The 17,837-nt window shown below is 41.8% G+C and overlaps 1 protein-coding gene across 1 annotated transcript; it reads right to left on the bottom strand.

Annotated features, from left to right (window-relative positions):
- Positions 1–817: 817 nt before the first annotated feature.
- Positions 818–17,247, bottom strand: gpia (glucose-6-phosphate isomerase a). Its single transcript, XM_030053460.1, has 18 exons — positions 16,982–17,247; positions 14,759–14,849; positions 13,241–13,309; positions 11,844–11,963; positions 11,572–11,655; positions 10,557–10,703; positions 8,800–8,871; positions 8,227–8,271; positions 8,072–8,125; positions 7,543–7,603; positions 6,761–6,804; positions 4,908–5,060; positions 4,437–4,566; positions 3,800–3,876; positions 2,994–3,122; positions 2,565–2,640; positions 2,274–2,340; positions 818–1,328 (listed from the first exon to the last, which is right to left on the bottom strand). The coding sequence occupies exons 1-18, from the start codon at positions 17,098–17,100 to the stop codon at positions 1,205–1,207; spliced, it is 1,662 nt and encodes a 553-aa protein (XP_029909320.1). The 5' UTR covers positions 17,101–17,247; the 3' UTR covers positions 818–1,204.
- Between the last annotated feature and the right edge of the window lie 590 nt (positions 17,248–17,837).

The raw sequence follows: 17,837 nt of genomic DNA on the forward strand, positions 1-17,837 counted from the left end.
CCAATGATCTGATGGACCAACAGAATGAGAGGGCGGGGCTAACCCACATGTCTGGACAAGGAATGTATCATTTCAATGAGGGTTCCCACAAGAGTCCACAACAGGTTTACTAGTTATGAAAGGGGGTGTGGCTAAAGTGCAGGGGCAGGGAACTGTCACCAGTGAAAATGAATGTGTATGTCTGTCTATCTGTGTGTGTGTCCTTCTACAGTGTGGCCATATTACTTGAATCTGTTAAGAAGTCATGTGCCTTTTTGCAATGGCCACTCCTATTGCCACACCCCCTTTTCCAATGGTGATGAACACAAAATACACACCCTCTCACACATAAACACACACATATTTGACTTCCATGGCAAGTTTCAGCCTCCTCGGGTAAAAACTATGGCTACCATGGGGTGGGGACATTTTTGCAGACCATCAGAGAAGCTACAGCACTGCTGATCACAGCTAACACTCTAATAACCGGCTAAGCACACAAATGTGTTGATAATGTACAAAGTGTTGCTTTGCATGTTTTTGACCTGTTTTGCCTTCCATACACATTTGACTGCAAAACACTGTTTTCTATTTTGTCCCAAAACACAAAAACCCGCGGAGCATAAACTATGACTTGAAGCTGGTGATCATCACACGTTGTCATTATTTACCACCATACTTTCATAGACAGATCAAGTCAGTACTACTTCATATGATGTAGGCCTATACTAAGAATTTATGTTCTACAAGATCCATGTTAGTGTACAAAAGTTGGTAAACTGGGTTCTTTCTTGGAAACCATTCTTGAAAACCAGAATAAAGCACAACAACAATGGCATAAAGTGACAAATAGGGTATTTATTTTGCAAGTCAGTGCTGACTATGTTAAAATGTGGGGCACATTGTCACCTACAGTAATATCTGCACATTTTAGTGAGGGATTATATCCTTCATCCTCTCAGAAAAGCATCTGATTATTCCCTTTTCAGGTTGTACACATCTACATATACAGTCAAGTCTCACAATTAACGTTTACACTCAAATTAAACAGATTGGTGATGACAAACATAAAGTGCTCACTCCAGTGGGACAGAGGGCTTCAGTGCCCAAGGAATACTTAACCATGGAATAATTCAGCCAATGAGAAAGGACTAAATAGTGAGATAGTTCAGCCGGTGGGGATTCCAACACAGATTGAGGGTCACGCTGTGAGAACAAAGAGGATTCAGGCGAAGTTCTTCTTCAGGAAGCCGATGAGCCCGTTGGTGGAGGAATCGTGGGAGGTGACCTCGGAGTCGCCCTTCAGCTCTGGTTCGATCTTCTTGGCCAGCTGCTTTCCCAGTTCAACCCTGTGGAGGGAAAGGGGTGGTTAGGTAATACGTTATTTCCCATTTAAATGTTTTTTATTGTAATTTTTGGGTGTAGAAAACACCATGAAACACAGGCCTCTCTCTGTATAGAGAACACTTCAGATTCTATCAGTTGATTTCTCCTGAGTCAAATGATCAGTTTTGGTGGGAATGAAGTTACTTTCACATTGAAAGAGTGGAGCGACCAAATCAGAATAAACCTAAGTTTTATTCCTCTCACCCCCATTTGATTGACACTTCAGCTGCTCATTATCCTCCACCAGGCTCAACAAATGGTAAGAACAGTGACTGATGTTCCTGAATCTAAAGCCACCATTTAATCAAGAATTATTTTACCAATCTAACATTATAATCAATGGAGGCGATCAGGACTAGGAAAGTGCACCCTGTCCTGCTGGAATGGATTACTGTAGAAAATGCAGCTCCTAAAACTGTATTTTATTACGATTACTTTTAGGAACTGGATGATGAAGACAGTGCTGAAGCAGAGTACTGAAGAAAATCCCTTGCCACCTCATTAAGAAAAGATCCACCCTCATATACTGTTACACTACTTCAATCAGTTATGATGCTCAGTCAATTCCCAAAGTTATTTTTTGATCAAGTGTTGTAATGAACATTTTAGGTATCCTGATTTCCCCCCATCCTGGTACATCTAATTCTTTTTCAATGAGTGATTTTTAACATTTCCCAGAGTGCCTTTCATCAGTATAGAACTTGCTGTATTTGAGTGATGGTAGCAAAGTGAGTTTTTCCAAACAAGAAAAAGTGAACGCCACATCCCTTACTCAATGCACAACATGTTTTGTTGCTGCATTTTGCAAACACAACCAGATGCAGAGAAGCTGACACAGCTGATATCACAAAAATACAGTAATTTAAGAGCATGCATTATCTTGTTTTAGGTATACGTGAGGCGCTTACCCCCACTGATCGTAGCTGTTGATGTTCCATATGACGCCCTGCACAAAAATCTTGTGCTCATACATGGCTGGAAAAAAACAAGACATATTAGAGTACATAAAGCTAGACTGCAGTTCCATGTTATCAATGATTTTCACCACTATTAGCCTTGCGCTTAAGTTTTTTTTTTTTAACCCAAGAAATTTAGGAAAACTTATTTTATGTCAAATCAGTATTACTCAGTATTTATCTATTGATTATTTTCTTTGGACTGGACTGGTCTGAATTTTATATTTAGTGCCCACTACTTACCAACCAGGGCTCCCAGCATGAATGGGGTCAGCTTCTTGAAAACAATGGAGTTGCTTGGCTTATTCCCTTGGAATACCTTGCATCAGGAAGGAGAGAAAAAAAAATCAGTGAATAAGTCTTTGAGATATAGTATTTAAAATCTAAACTTGACCATGCACAACATGTACATGGCAAAGCTCTGGTGCTAAAATAATATCAGATACAGTGTCCAGGGTCTTTAGTGTCCTTGAGGGGATTTTTTTCCCCCTCAGTCTCACATTCAAAGCTAAAAACTAAATGCATACAAAATAAGATGTAAAGTAGGTGACCTACGAATTGAAACTGTACTAACTGAAGCTTGTTCTACTGGAATCACAGACCTGCCTTGTGAAAAACAAAATGATTTCTATTGTCATCAAACATGTTCAGACCAGTCATTCATCCTCTTACTTTATGAGGCAGCAGTTTCTCCAGAGCCGGTCCTGCCAGGCCGCTGGCCTCCAGCTCCTTGCGAGCCTCGTCTGGAGTTTTGCCCTTCATCAGGGCTTCTGTCTGGGCCAGGAAGTTGGCCACCAGGATCTGGAGACACACAGACGCCCAACACATCAGCTTCCAGAAGACAATTTTTTTTATTGTGTGAATGAGGATCAAAATGCATTATATGCAAATTACATACTTGTCCCCCTCCACCCCCCCCACCCCAACACGCACACACGCACATAACATACCTATCACTCATGCATACACGCAGATGCACCAGTTTCCATGAAACAAAAGTTCGTTTTTCTGAATAGGTCGAGGTGAAAAACGAGATTCTTAGAACACAACTGAAGTCCTATTCAGACGGGATTAGTATAACTTGGGAAATCTAGTATCAATCTGTCATGTCTGCAGTTTTAACAAACCCAGAGAGAAAGAAAACCAGAGCAATCTACCTCGTGTTTTCAACTAATACAGAGAGCATCTCAGAATGGTAATCCAGTTCCAACTGGTATCACTGTAACTTAATAGTGTTGATTTCTCATTTTGATTGCCATTTATTAACCATATCATGAACATTATAGCTAAACCAGACAGAATAGAATATAGGATGTCAATTATTACTATGTCCATTATTACATTATTACTCCATTATTACTATATCCAGCATTTGCTGCTGATATTTCGTTGATGTCGATTTGGTGTGTCTGGGCCTAACTCTAAGGAGAAGTGTACTTGGGTCACAGATTGAGACACAGCGGTCAAGTGGGCGTTACCTTGTGGTGAAGGCTGTCCCTGATTGGGTGCTGTGTCTGGGCAGGAATGAGGAAGTCAGCGGGAATCATTCGGGTGCCTGGTGGAGGTGAGGAAACGTCAGTTAAACCTTCATTGGCATCAATTCATTATCTCATTAATGCTGCGATTGGTGATGCAACTATAGGTGCTTTTAAACAATTGCTACTACCACCACAGAGGATTCAGAGGGAAGGAAGCTGTGTAACTTTGGTCAAAACAAATGAGAAGCAAAGTCCTAAACAAGTTAGCCGCTGCCCATAGTGGAGCTCATGTGCAAAGCTAATATTAGCTACTCACACTCTGGGCATATTTCTGTTAATTTGGATAAATTCAATAAACCCATATGCTCATAACAGAAATATTTCAAATATGTTTCTCAGACAAATAACCCTCATGTACCTTTATTGCTAGAAGCAAAACTACCTTCAACCCAATGAAATTTCAACATCAAAGTGTTTTTATTTACTCACACTACACAGCATAATTTGAAAAAAAGATCTCAGAATCAAAATCAGTCTAATCAGAAAGTGTAATTCATTTACAGTAATCTACAGTATGTTACAGACAAACATAATGAAACGCTGTTTTTCTCTCTGTCTGGGTGATGGACAGTGGTACCTTGATGGATGAGCTGGTAGAAGGCGTGCTGTCCGTTGGTCCCGGGCTCGCCCCAGACGATTGGTCCAGTGTGGTAGTTGACACGGGTGCCATCTTTAGTGATGTACTTTCCGTTGGACTCCATGTCACCCTGTGGACCACATGCATCACCGTCATCATCACAGTAAGTAGGGGTCCAAGGATGCAAAAGCTTCTTCTTGTTTGGGCTTTTATTTTTTTTGTAACTTTATAGCACTGCTGTAGCGCCTCCATAAGGACCATTTGCCCCAAACTTAATGGCCATCGTTTCTAATGATAAAGAAGTTGCGTGATATCTGTGTTTAATATCTGGTTATGTTTTCAGTCTCTTCATTCATGCAGAGTGTTCTGAGCTTCATAAACATCTCAATCTGTTTTTCAGAGTTTCTCCCTGTCCCTGCCCTCCCAACAGATGGTGTCTCCCTGCCTGCCTGCCTGCTTTGCCAGACTGACCTGTTGGAAGTACGCAGCGAAGCGATGCATGTACTGGTCGTAGGGCAGCATGGCGTGGGTCTCGGCTTGAAAGAAGTTGATGTACCAGACGCCCAGAAGAGCCAGCAAGACCGGCACATTCTGGTCCAGAGGAGCGCTACGGAAGTGGTTGTCCTGATGGAAGGAGGAGGAAGCAACTCTGGTTAGTCTCTAATTAAAAACACCATTTGTGGTCTGCGGCCTTACAGGACCAAACAGCAGCAACAGTGTGAGCTTTGAAAGTATTGTTACTGTTCTGTTTGCTCAGTAGCATTTAAAAGCAAAGGATTTTTCTGTTGCTATGAACTGTTGAGACTAATCATGACTTTTGAGCTTTAAAACGGAAGAACATTCATTTTGTAACTGCATTTCGACACAGTGTGGGTATGGAAGAATGTATTCAAATGATGCAAAAACCTGTTTTGTTTGCACTGACTTTGCATTCAAAGGCTTCCACCTCTGGCCATTCATTGTAATAGGTACATTTTATGTACATTCTTATGGATGCAATCACCCGTTATGCTCTAGCACTGAATCACTTATAAAGCAAAATGCACAACATAAACTGATCTACCAATCCTGCCACTACAATTAACACTTTAACTATTTCTGCCACAGATTCTACTGCTACACTCTTACTCCCTCTCCTATACTCGGTCCTGCTACTTTTAACAATGCTGCACTTTCTCATATATTCAAAGCGGTCGAACAATTCAATAAGCAAGAACAAAACAGGAAAAAAATGAAGTGTTAAGGTATATTTATGTAGTATAAATGTATGTTGATATACTCTTCACAAAAGAAACTTGACACAGGTGAAAATCAGAATTGTCAAAAAAAGAAACCTGACATAGGTTTCATGGGATTATTAACTGAGAGGCATTACAGTATGACTCAAGTACTGTAACAGGATGACTTTACAAATGTCACAGACAGGATCACTGGCGACTCTCTCAGTAAATAAACCCATAAAAGCTGTGTCAAGTTTCTTTTTTCAGCAGTATATGTAGGGATGCACTGATCCAGTACTGTATCAGTCCATTTGTACAAACTGATGTCAAAATGATTTGCCATACACCAGTGGTTCCCAAACCGGTCCTCAAAGCCCTCCTGTCCTGCAGGTTTTTGTTTCAGCTCTGCTATTTCACACCTGATCCATTTCACGGCTTTCTGCTGATTGGCTGAAACAGATCTACCTGAACGGGGCGTGCATGAGGGTGCGTGGGCCTGAATTGGATCAGGTGTGCAAAAGTAGAGCTAGAACAAAAAGCTGTAGGACAGGGGGGGTTCATGAGGATTGGGCTGGGAACCACTGCCTTACACCAACATCCTCCACCACTTACAGCAGTCTGGCAGTCTAGTGGAAAGCAAATAGCAGGAGTAATGACTGCAGAATTACTTGAGTGGAAGCATTTGAACAACTAATTGTAAGCCACTGCTCATAAAGCAAGTGGCTAAAAGGGTGACAGTACCCGAGCTAACAACAAAATATTTATTAAACCAGGCACTTGTAAATGTACGCCCTCAAATGAGAAAAAAACAGCTCTCACTGAGAGTGTATAATGAGGAAGCAAAACAGAGGATACACTGACAAAATGAGATGATTAGGACTCTGTAAGTGCAGATAATGGCTCTGTATCAGAGCCAAAAACACTGAATCAGAACGTTCTTGTTTGCAAGCGATAATTATGAGTGAGACCTGGCCATCTCAAATACCAATTCACTTTCATACTGTGTAGCGCAAGCATGAACCAACTTGCCTCAAGCTGGCAGCTGCACAATAGCAGATAAAATGCTCTAGATGGAAAGGAGTTGGGGAGAAAATATGTACCTACCATCCAATGTGCCCCAGCAAGAAGCTGCTCAAAGTTGTCAAAACCTGCAATCAAGAAGTGTGAGAACACAGAGGTGACTACAGGCTGGGTAAGTATACATGGTGACTTTAGTGTAGCTTCTTTGCATAGTGATGAAACAGAAAAAGTGCCAGTCAGAACATAATAACAAACAGAAAGGAATGCTCAACGGGATATGAACAACAACAACAAAAAATAAATGGTAGAAATCCAACAGATGCATAAAATGCCAAGAGAAGTACCGGTAATATACATTTGGAAAGCAAAAAATGAAATCATAGGAGAAGTGAGCGTATGAGAGAGGGAGGGAGAGAGATCCATTCTGACACTCAAAAACATAAATGAGATCATGCAGTTTCATGCTGCAACTGCTGGATCATGGATTTCATGAATGAGCACAGCAACAAATATGCATAACATGATTAGCGTCATAATCACATCTTTATCAAAAAACACATTTTCTTTAGTGCCAACAATTATATCACAGCTAAAGCCAGAGCTGGGCATCATTACAAATTTTTCCAATACCAATAACTTCTTCAATACCTAATGCATTAAACATAAATACATTTTATGATACAGGATATTTAATTTTCTTGTGTCTATACCATTCTCATTGTAAACAAAAAACATACTCAATATACTTATATTAGTTACAAAAATACAGCTTGGTACAGTTTGAGCCCTGATAGGCATTAATACCCCTTATCAATAAACCCAGCCCCAGCTAACATGTTGGTTGTGACCAACCCCAGCAGACATACCTATGTGCAGTGCAATGGACAGACCAATGGCTGACCACAGTGAGTAACGGCCTCCAACCCACTGAGAACAAGCAAACATGACATCACAGAGTCACTTGACCAATCAGAGCACAGGCAAAGCCTCAATTCAACAAACAAGGAGGAGAGTTTCTTGAGAGGCAAGAACCTTAGCACAATATGGGAGGCATTTAAAACTGTAATTAATGGGTTCCACGCAGACCTGGTTCAAATAGTATTTAAGAATATTTTCATATGGTTTGTTTTTGTCGACCTAACTGTCCATATAGAAAACTCAATGGATACCGTAAAGGTTCGACGCTACCCTGATGTGGTTAACCTTATCAACCTGGTAACAATATTTTTGCTCTATTATTTGAGCCAGGTCTGCTTCTATGCATGCAGCTACACTCACCCATCAGTGCATTTCCAATGGGCAAATTAATGGGATTAATACACAGGCCATAACATTATGAATTCTTTTATTAACAGCACTAGTTTGTGTGTTTTGCATATCACATGTAACACTTACATCCCAGAACTCAAACATGTTGTCCGTGTCGATGCCGAAGTCCCCCACTTTAGGCTGGAGAGGAGAGGGGAGGTAAGACGGAGAGTCAGTCTCGAGGGTGAGATGCACTATTTGGATGAGCTGGTGTGAGTGTGGGATTGAAAATGGCCACTTACTGCGTTGGTGGACAGCGCCACAAAATGCTTGGCGACGGCAGCTTGCTGGGGAACCATGGGAGAGGAGAATCCATGAGGTTGATGGAAATGCAATGTGACACTTGTCTCATGGGCAGCTGTGGCCTGCCCTTTAACAATCCTATTTCCAACCTCTCGGTCTGTCTCTTGGTCTGTCTCTCGGACTGTCTCTCTCTCTCTCTCTCTCTCTCTCTCTATATAAATATACATGTGTGTGTGTGTGTGTATTTTTTTTTAAATGTATGTAAAATACAGAGGATCTCACCTGTATGTTTGATTTCTCAACTATTCTTTAAAAAGTATATCATTTCATTTTAGCTTTGTAGGTACAACATGTTTTTTTTAAATTGTGGGTATGTTAGAGTGAATGTGTTTTATAATCATTCTGTATTGGGCTGAGCGATATGGATCAGCATCATATCATAATATCGATATAACAGTTATATTGCCCAGTCCTAATTCCACATCTGTGGACTCTAATAGGCTGAAAACTAAAGAATCTCTTCCTGTCACTGGCTGTTGCCCTATCGACTGTCAGGAGACAAATCCACTCACATCTTGGGCTGTCTGGAGGAACCAGTCCTTAGCAGACTCGGCGTTGGTGATGGTCTCCTGGGTGGTGAACGTCTGAAAAGGTCAGACAGCATAAAATGAGGCGATGCGAAGGCAGACAAAAAAAAAAAAAAAAAAAAATCAACAGACTTCAGTAAACACACAGAATCAAAACAGATGTGTTGTGTGGTTGCCTATTTTTGATCAACACAAATAGTCTGAAACTGCAAAGTCATACCAGATGAAATGAAGATGACATCACACAAGTACTGTATTTGTAGCAGAAAGCTGGATATCACCACTAGGAGTGCACATAATACGTTTCTTCACGATACGATATTATATTGATTCTTTGGACAATGGTGCAATATTTGCTGATATCACAAAGTCAGCCGTGATACAATTGTGATTCGATTCAATTCAGGGGCCAACGATCGATAGGAGCCAATACCACATGTCCATTTAACGCAGCCAGTTACATTACAATTAGAGTTCTCATATTCTGCCCGAACCCGACCCGACCCGACCCGACCCGACATTTTTGGGTTGGGTCGGGCCTAAAATTTACGCGAATTGGGCGGGTCGGGTCGGGCTTCAGGTTCTGTGGGGGATTTTTTTTTTTTTTTTTTAAATAAAAAAATAGAATTATGTGTTGTGTTATTGATTATGACGTTTTATTTTTATGTGACTGGTGGAGAGAGTGAGAGACTGGATTGGATTTGGAGGCTAAACTTTCAGTGACAGACAGACAACCAGCTGTGCGAGCGCAGCGCAAACAAGTGAGAGAGAGTTGCAGCAGTATCCCGCTGTGCTGGCAGAGTCGGCAGCAGGGACGTTTTTTGCTATGGGCAGTGCAACTGCCCAGGGCGCAATCTACTTGGGGGCGCACGAGAAAAAAAAAAAAGGCCAGTTTTCTAGACTACCGTATTGACCCGCACACGGGTGGGCGCGGTGCCGGACGATGCCACGGCAGGCCCGCCTGATACCGACTGATGGTGCCCCGGTGCCGCGGCCGACCGGCTCTGCTAAATAATGGCGAATTTGGCGATTTTTTCTTTTTTTTTTTTTTCGGGCTTTATCGGGCTGTCGGGCCTAAAGTTCGGCTAATTAGTTGGGTCGGGTCGGGCCTCGGGCTGGCCCAGTCGGCCCCGGGTCGGGTCGGGTCTTAATTTTCAGGCCCGATGAGAACTCTAATTACAATGCCATGTTTCTGTTTCCCATGTGTGTGACCAGGTTCATCATGTTTCTTGAGTATTTTCCCTCCCACTGCGATTGTTTCCATATGGCATGTTCAACCACCATTATTCCCAAGAGGCGAGTGCACATCCTTATTGTTTTATCTGAGCTGCTGGCCACTATTGTCGTTATCAGCCTGACACTGGCACTGTTTGAACGGTTAGGAAGGCAGCACGCTTAGACGGAAATGCTGACAGAGATATGCCATGGGAATTTCAAAATAAAGGCATATCTCTAAGATGACGATATAGATCAATATTTTCTCTGAGTATCGGTTATACTGGATCGTCGATCATGTGATCGATGGATTTTTACACCTAAAATCGCTACCTTATAATACCTTACTCTAAGTGCATTTTTTCCATATATGTAGGTTTGAAATTATACAATGGGTCATTAAATTCACTCAACACACAAATGACCATATGAAGTTACTAACTGATTTGATGGGTAAGCTTTACTGATTTTGATCATTTCAAACCCTGTGTACAGTTGACTATACTACGTATGTGTGTCTTCCTTACTTTGGAGGCAATGATGAAGAGGGTGGTCTCTGCGTTGAGCTGGGCCAAGGTCTTGGCCAAGTGGGTGCCATCAATGTTGGATACAAACCATACGTTGGGTCCGTCAGCCGAATACGGTTTCAGGGCCTCTGTTACCATCAGCGGACCCTGCAGGTAACAGTCACAGCTCCATTACAACTCATCTTTACTGAAGCGTCTTCATTCAGAACCATATGCCAGTGTGACTGCCACAAACACTGCGGGACAATGCTTGATCAGATTTCCACTGCTTTCCTTAGATGCAGCAGCTTTTATCTGTAGTGAGTCATAGCTTACAGCTGCCATTCTGCAATATTAAAGCACTCTGTGTTATTGTAGCTCAGGGGAAACTACAGCCTCATGAATCACAATTCTGTATGCTTAAGTTGCATCTCCATGACTCAGGGGCTAAATAAAACTTGGTATTAGAATAGCAACTCGTATATGCCACACATTTCCAAATTCCAGACGTCATCCAGACTTCTTTATTTCTTAACTGGACTTGGAACATTTTGGTTGGTGTTTAATCTGATTTATGCTGATGGTGGTTTGGCTAGTGCTTGAGGAGCTTATGTTGACTTAATCTCTTTTAAATCACCTTTGAAAATGAATTTAGTTTCATGTAATGACCAGTAATTGCTTAAGCCCACTCTTTTATGTTTTTTTTTTTTTTTTATATTTCTTACCTTGCTTTCAATGCTTTTGCTGTCAAGTTATGTTTTTTCCTATGTAAAACACTTTATAATGTTTGAAATCTGCTCTACAAAAATTGCTTTACTAATTGGTCCACAATAAGCTACAGTTTAAGTACAGAAGTAAAGTCATATATGTAACTGGACTGAACAACAGTATGTCCTCCCATTACCCTGACATTTCAAGACTTCAGAGTTATCAGAATTACTTTCCATGCGTGCCAGACATGGCACTCTGGCAACAGAGGAAAGAGAGAGATCAGCAGAGCAGAAACTATGAGGCATTTAGCCGGTAGGACACTCACCAGGTCAGACCCCCCGATGCCGATGTTGACGACATCGGTGATGGCTTTTCCGCTGAAGCCCTTCCACTCACCGCTGCGTACTCTCTGTAAACAGCACAAGGCAAAAGGTCATGACCTTTATGTGTACACAAAACATGAGAGTTTGTACAGGGTTGGTGCTGGCAGTTACTCTGGACTTAAACCATAATTCCAAATTATATGTAATAATTACATTTTTCAAACTGCACATAGGTATATATGTACTTTCTCTCTCTCTGTCACACAATACTCACATGACAGAAAGCCTTCATCTTGTTCAACACACGGTTGACATCTGGCATGACGTCGTTGTCATTCACAAGGATGGGTGTGTTGCTGCGGTTACGCAGGGCGATGTGGAGTACAGCGCGACCCTACACACACACACACACACACACACACACACACACACACACACAGGTATATGAATACACACACATGCACAGAAAGACACCCAGACAAACAAACACCATTTTGTGCCATGGACAGACACACACTGTACACACAATACTACTTGCATTCATTATTTATTTGTCTAACAGTCGCTTTTAACATTTGATCAGATGGGTGACGAAGCAGTACCAGCATAATATTTATTACCCAAATCTGGATTCACTTCTTGGCAAGCCTTGATATTAGTCTGCACAAATTGCAGTGTCACTGAGGATGCATTACGTAACATCATTGCATCACAACCAGTGTGTGTGTATGTGTGTGTGTAGAGGGGGAGGGTTCCCCTGAATGACCAAGCAGCACAGATTCAGCCCTCAGTGTGCTGCAACATGCCCAGTCACAATGAGGGCATATTTGTCTGAGCATGGTGGCCTCGGCTGGTGCTTGCCTTACTATGGCCTGTTTGCAATGTTGGAATTTAAGTTTAATCTACTGCTGTAATTCACTCAGGATAAGAGTGTCTGCTCACGGCCTGTGGAAACAGACAGGAGCACGAGCACCGGGTGATACTTTGATACAATACTGATATTGTGATATGAGATGAGATATTATCTGGGATTTGGAACACTGTAATATTGTTATATGGCATTGTCACAGTGAAGGATGCAGTTCTCTGAAATTATCAGACTGTTGTAGCTGTTCTGTTATTACCTCTAACTTCTTGGTCATCATAACCACATTACTAATGACAGTTCATCCAAAATATCTTATGTGTAAATCCAACAGTCTTCCCTACAATATCGTCACAGTATCAATACTGAGGTATTTGGTCAAAGCGATATTGTGATATTTGATTTTGTCCACATTGCCCCGCCCTATGGAGCATTACAGAGGCTTTGCATCAGCATCACAAATTTCAAAGAGACATGCAGGTCCATTGATCAATTGGTTATGTACAAGTAAGTACTAAATAGATAGAAAACAAGCTGTAGATCCATTCAAGAAATGTTATAAGCAAAAGTAAATAGACTAATAAGTTATATTTGTTTCTTTAGTCCTAGTTTTTACTCCAAAATGCTTGAGTTGTGGCTTGAAAAAAAAAGCAAAAAAGCTGGCAGGCTGATTTGGCATCTGATTTTCATATTCTCCATTGTTGGGACATGTGGGCCTGATAAAGGTGGCGTTTCTCCTGTGTTTCTCTGAAATAGTGAGTTCCTTATTAGGGTGGTTGAAACTTCTGTCACGTGGTCGTCTGTACCTCAGTGAAGTTGATCTTCTCGCCTGTGAACATCTTCTCTCTGGCCTCCTCCACTCCCCTCGACTTGGCCTGTGGATAACACAAGAGAAAAGTACAGTTTGTACAAGCAAAGCAATGCGAGCATAACACCTTTTCTCCAGCTCCTATCTAACCCTGAGCTTATTTCATGATTGTGCATTACAGCAATAGTGTACAGTATGTGACAACATCTTGGACTGTTCTTTCTTTGGCAATCTTTTCTTCCCTCAGCATGAAGAGGAAGTAGTAGACATATTGTTCAAGAACATGCTTCGGCTGTGTTTCCTCATACCCAAAGATGTTAGCACAATGCAGCACCACAATGCCACTATCCTGCCTCAGTTGTGACTGTGGGTTGAAATGTGTGTTTTTTCTGCTCAAAAGAAGGTGTTGCAACCCTCCACTAGAACTGAAGTTGAGCAAGGTCAAGGGTCAAACTGTTGCACTGACTGAGTGGAGTGTACCTTTGAGCAAAAATGACAAAAAAGAACTCTATCTATCCATCTATCTTTCAGGTAAATGAGACACATACTGGTGAATTTTGGCTGTCCAGTTCTTCTGCACTCCCAGACACTATTGGAAATATTATAATAATATTATAAGGGAAAAAAAAGATGGTAAAAGGGGACCCCTCTATACACATACCAATAACTGTTTTATACTGATGGCCCATTTGCACTATACCAACTGAGAGAAATGTACCTTTTCCAGTATAAAGCATCTGATGCAACCACCCATTCCTGAAACACTGAAACTAAATATTGATTTATGAAGTGGACGAGATTTCAAAAGTTACAGAGGAACAATTTAATTACCACAGCATGTGACATAAGCATCCTTGTGCTATTAAAAGGAAACCATCAGTGCAATCTCCTGCCTCCATTACTGCCCATGTACTGTTTAAATCCACCAATGTATCTCATGTATCTGCCACAGCACAAGATGCTGCTGCTGCCTGCTCTACTACAGGTCTGCCAGACGATATTGATCCGTTCATATTCAAATCTGGCACAAAGTAATTACTTTTGATATGATTGCAGCTACAGTTACTGCGGCCTGTAAAGTCATGTTAGTAAAAACACAATACATGTCAATGAATGGCTTTTGGAAACAATGGGAGCTTCCAGGACAGTGGCAAATACACTGGTAGGTTTAGACTTATCATAGGGATTAATGGAGATTGGAAAACCTAAAATTATACTGGTGATATTGTTTAATGGAATGGAATCGGCGACACTTCCCTGTCACTTTAGTAAACTAGCAGCACTGACAGCAGTGTTTACAAGTGTCACAGCTAATTAACATTTGGCAGGATGACAATCATCAGTTCACGTGGAGGGGTACGATTTAACGATTTAAGCCGTTTTATTATGAGTCGAAGAGCTTATGGTTGATTAGGGGTGACAGCTACGGTGTCAACACTGTTCTGGCTGTGCGCCTGCAAGGTGTGTCTGTTACTGTGGTGCTACAAGACCAGAGGAGACGGGAGGTGTAGGTTACCATGGCGAGCAGCATGGCCATGACTTCCTCGTTGATGAGATTCTTGGAGTAGTCCAGCAGGATGTCTCCATCGTCTGTCTCTAGGGTTGTGCTGTGCAACAGAGGATAAGACCAGTGTGGGTACAAGGATGGACAACGGAGCAACTGCAACGCTTCCAACAATCACAATTAATCAATGGCAGTTCAAACACTTTGCAAAAATCACTCTCAATTTGGAGATAATTCTATTCTTGTCACAGATAAATGGTTTCAGGCTGTACTGCATCTACAAGCAAGGTTGTCCATCGACTGAGAGGACACAGGAACCATTGTGAAACTACACAGAACACTGTAGAAGCAATACACAAGCGTTATGAATTTCCTAGATGAGTGGTTTTCAATTTCAGTGGAAAGCAGCCAACCCCTGTCCCCATTTGACAGTACCAGTGCTATGAAGTACATATTTGCTCTCATTGGAAGAAAATCTCAGAAATCTCCAAAGTTATTACCTGCCACAATGTGTTGCCTTACCTTTCCTGCACAGGTCACACTTACAAAAATTGAGCTAATACAGCCCCAAAACCTAAAAGTTTGTAGGGGATGATCTTTTTCAAGTTAGGAGGAGGACACTGTCTATCAGGCTGCAACTAATATGACTAAATATGTATCCCTTTATTATTCTTATCAATGAACTGTTTTATTGAGTGCACCTTTACCTTTGAGATATAAAAACAAGTACTGAGTGAGACAAATGTGTTACATAATGCTTTGAAACACACCAGCAACAGGTAGGCTAACATCTTCCCCGCTTTACTGTATTATGACATTTTAATTTTTATTTGAATGTTGTGGGTTAAAATCCCAATGTTTTTCAAAAAAAGAAAAAAGGGGGTCCCTTCCCCGTTTACTAAAGACGTGAACACCCGCACGTAGGCACACGCAGTGAACATCATTGGACGCAGGCAAGGACGCGCATTTCCTGCAGTCAAGCAAACCAGCAGCCTGCCAAACACGCACTTTTTCTCAATGTGGAAGCGATGTACAGCGGCGTCGGTAATGACTGGCTGTGTAATTTAGCGGGCCGAAATGTATAAAATCGGATTTACGCCCTGGGCCCTTACCAGCGGCGATACTGGCTAGCAAGACCGACACCATGCGTTTATTTTCGGACATGCCTCCCCATCTGACGCGCTTCTCTCCTTAAGCTCCAGCAAACTTAGGACAGCGGCCCTTTGCAGCCAGTCCACAGTATGTACACATACGTTTGCAAATAGTGATCATTTACATCGCTAGGAGCACTAACTAATTCAAGCAAGGTACTTTCATTTGTGCTCTCCGTCTGTATCCACTAGCGGCTAAAGAGTTGATGCTTAAACCGTGTAAGTGGGGAATGGCAGCTACAGCCTAGTCCTCTATCATGTCCACATCAAACATATGTAAGAAACAGGAAAATATACAGGGCGATATACACAGCGCTGGCTTTGAGAATGACTGCGACCAGATTTGGCTGTGTCCAATAATGAATTTGGGGACAGACAACGTTCTCACGAGGTGCACTCGTTAATTAATTGACTGACAAATTAATAGTTTATTACATTTTCATTATTATACCATACCTTGCTAGCTAGCTGTTACATTGACAAACTGAGAAATACGGAAAAGTTAACAAGACTGGCATCCAAACGGAGCTAGCAAATCTGTCCGATAATGGACCTTTGGGTGTTAGCAAGCTAGCTAATATTAGCTGCCTTATTTAATTCTCTGCGGATACTAGGCCTGTAACGTTGATTAACACATTTACAGGAAGCTGTGTGTAATATTTAGGTATCCCTTTGATCCAGTTGGTACGTTTTACTTTTGGAAACGTTTCGAGGTGTTACTTTGGGGTGGAAAAGTAGCGATATGAAACGGTGACCTTGTCACTCATACAAGTAGACGCAGTTTGCGTGGCTAGCGCTGAGCGGAATGCGGAAAGAAAGTGACATTAATTGGACATCACAGCTAGCGGACAGGTTCGTGAACCGTAAATTAACGTGGGGCACAGCAGACATGCTTCACTCTGCGGAGGGAAGGCCAGGCTGCCGTAATGCATGTCACCGCGGTACCAAAAGTGTGCAACTCTGTCAGCATCACATCCGCCTCCCCTGCCATCACACCAAATTATTACCGCACCCCCACCTGTTACTTCTTCAGTCAGACATAAAATGAAATATGTAATGTATAGTTAAGTGTTTGCTTCCCCACCTGAATTTGCTGAATCTGCCCTTGTCGCTGTCAAACATGTCCCTCATGTTGAGGCTCCCGGCGTTGGCTTTGTACCATTGCTCCAGTTTCTTGTAGTTTGGATCGCTTGTTAGTCCCATTGTGATAATTGGTGATACTGGCGGAGGTCCCCTTCAAAATTGCACTCCAGTCACTGGGAAATTGGCTTCCTTGTGTCGAGGGGAGATGAGGAGGTGCAGTAAGGTTGGAGTGTAGTGCGACCAGAGGGGATGGAGGATGGTTAGACCCGTCTGCACCAATGGCAGGAGAAGGCCTTGCCACTCCCTCTGTAGCTGCACTCCTCCTACTCCACTAGCCAGACGTGCAGCCTCCATACAGATCAATGCCAACACACTAGGCTGCCTTCCCTTGCATAACGTTGATTTGTCATGCTGACTATGAAAACCTCATTATTTTTTCCCCCCACAAGTGAATACATAACATGAAACTGAAAGGCATAATATTGCTTTAATCAGCGATATACTGAAACCAATTAAGCCTCATATTATCTTTTGGGTCATTTTGACCCTATTCAGTGTTTAAGGCCTCTAGATACATGATTAACATTGTGTAGTGAGTTCATGTGACATTGGAGGGAAAAAAACATGAGTCCCACAAGAGCTTTGATGTATGGGGAGTAGTATGTCTTATTTAAAGGGCTATTTAGGTAGTCAACAAGACACAGTAACTACCAGATGCAAACTTGAGGAACAATTCTGATTGTTATCATTTTTTGGAGGTTTAAATTACAGGTGTCAATTTGACCCCAATTGATAAAAAAGTGAGAAAATTTGTAGGTAACGGTATTTAAAAAAAAAAAAAAAAAAAAAAAGTCATT

The sequence above is a fragment of the Myripristis murdjan genome, chromosome 6 (assembly GCF_902150065.1).
Source record: "Myripristis murdjan chromosome 6, fMyrMur1.1, whole genome shotgun sequence".
Classification (NCBI taxonomy): domain Eukaryota; kingdom Metazoa; phylum Chordata; class Actinopteri; order Holocentriformes; family Holocentridae; genus Myripristis; species Myripristis murdjan.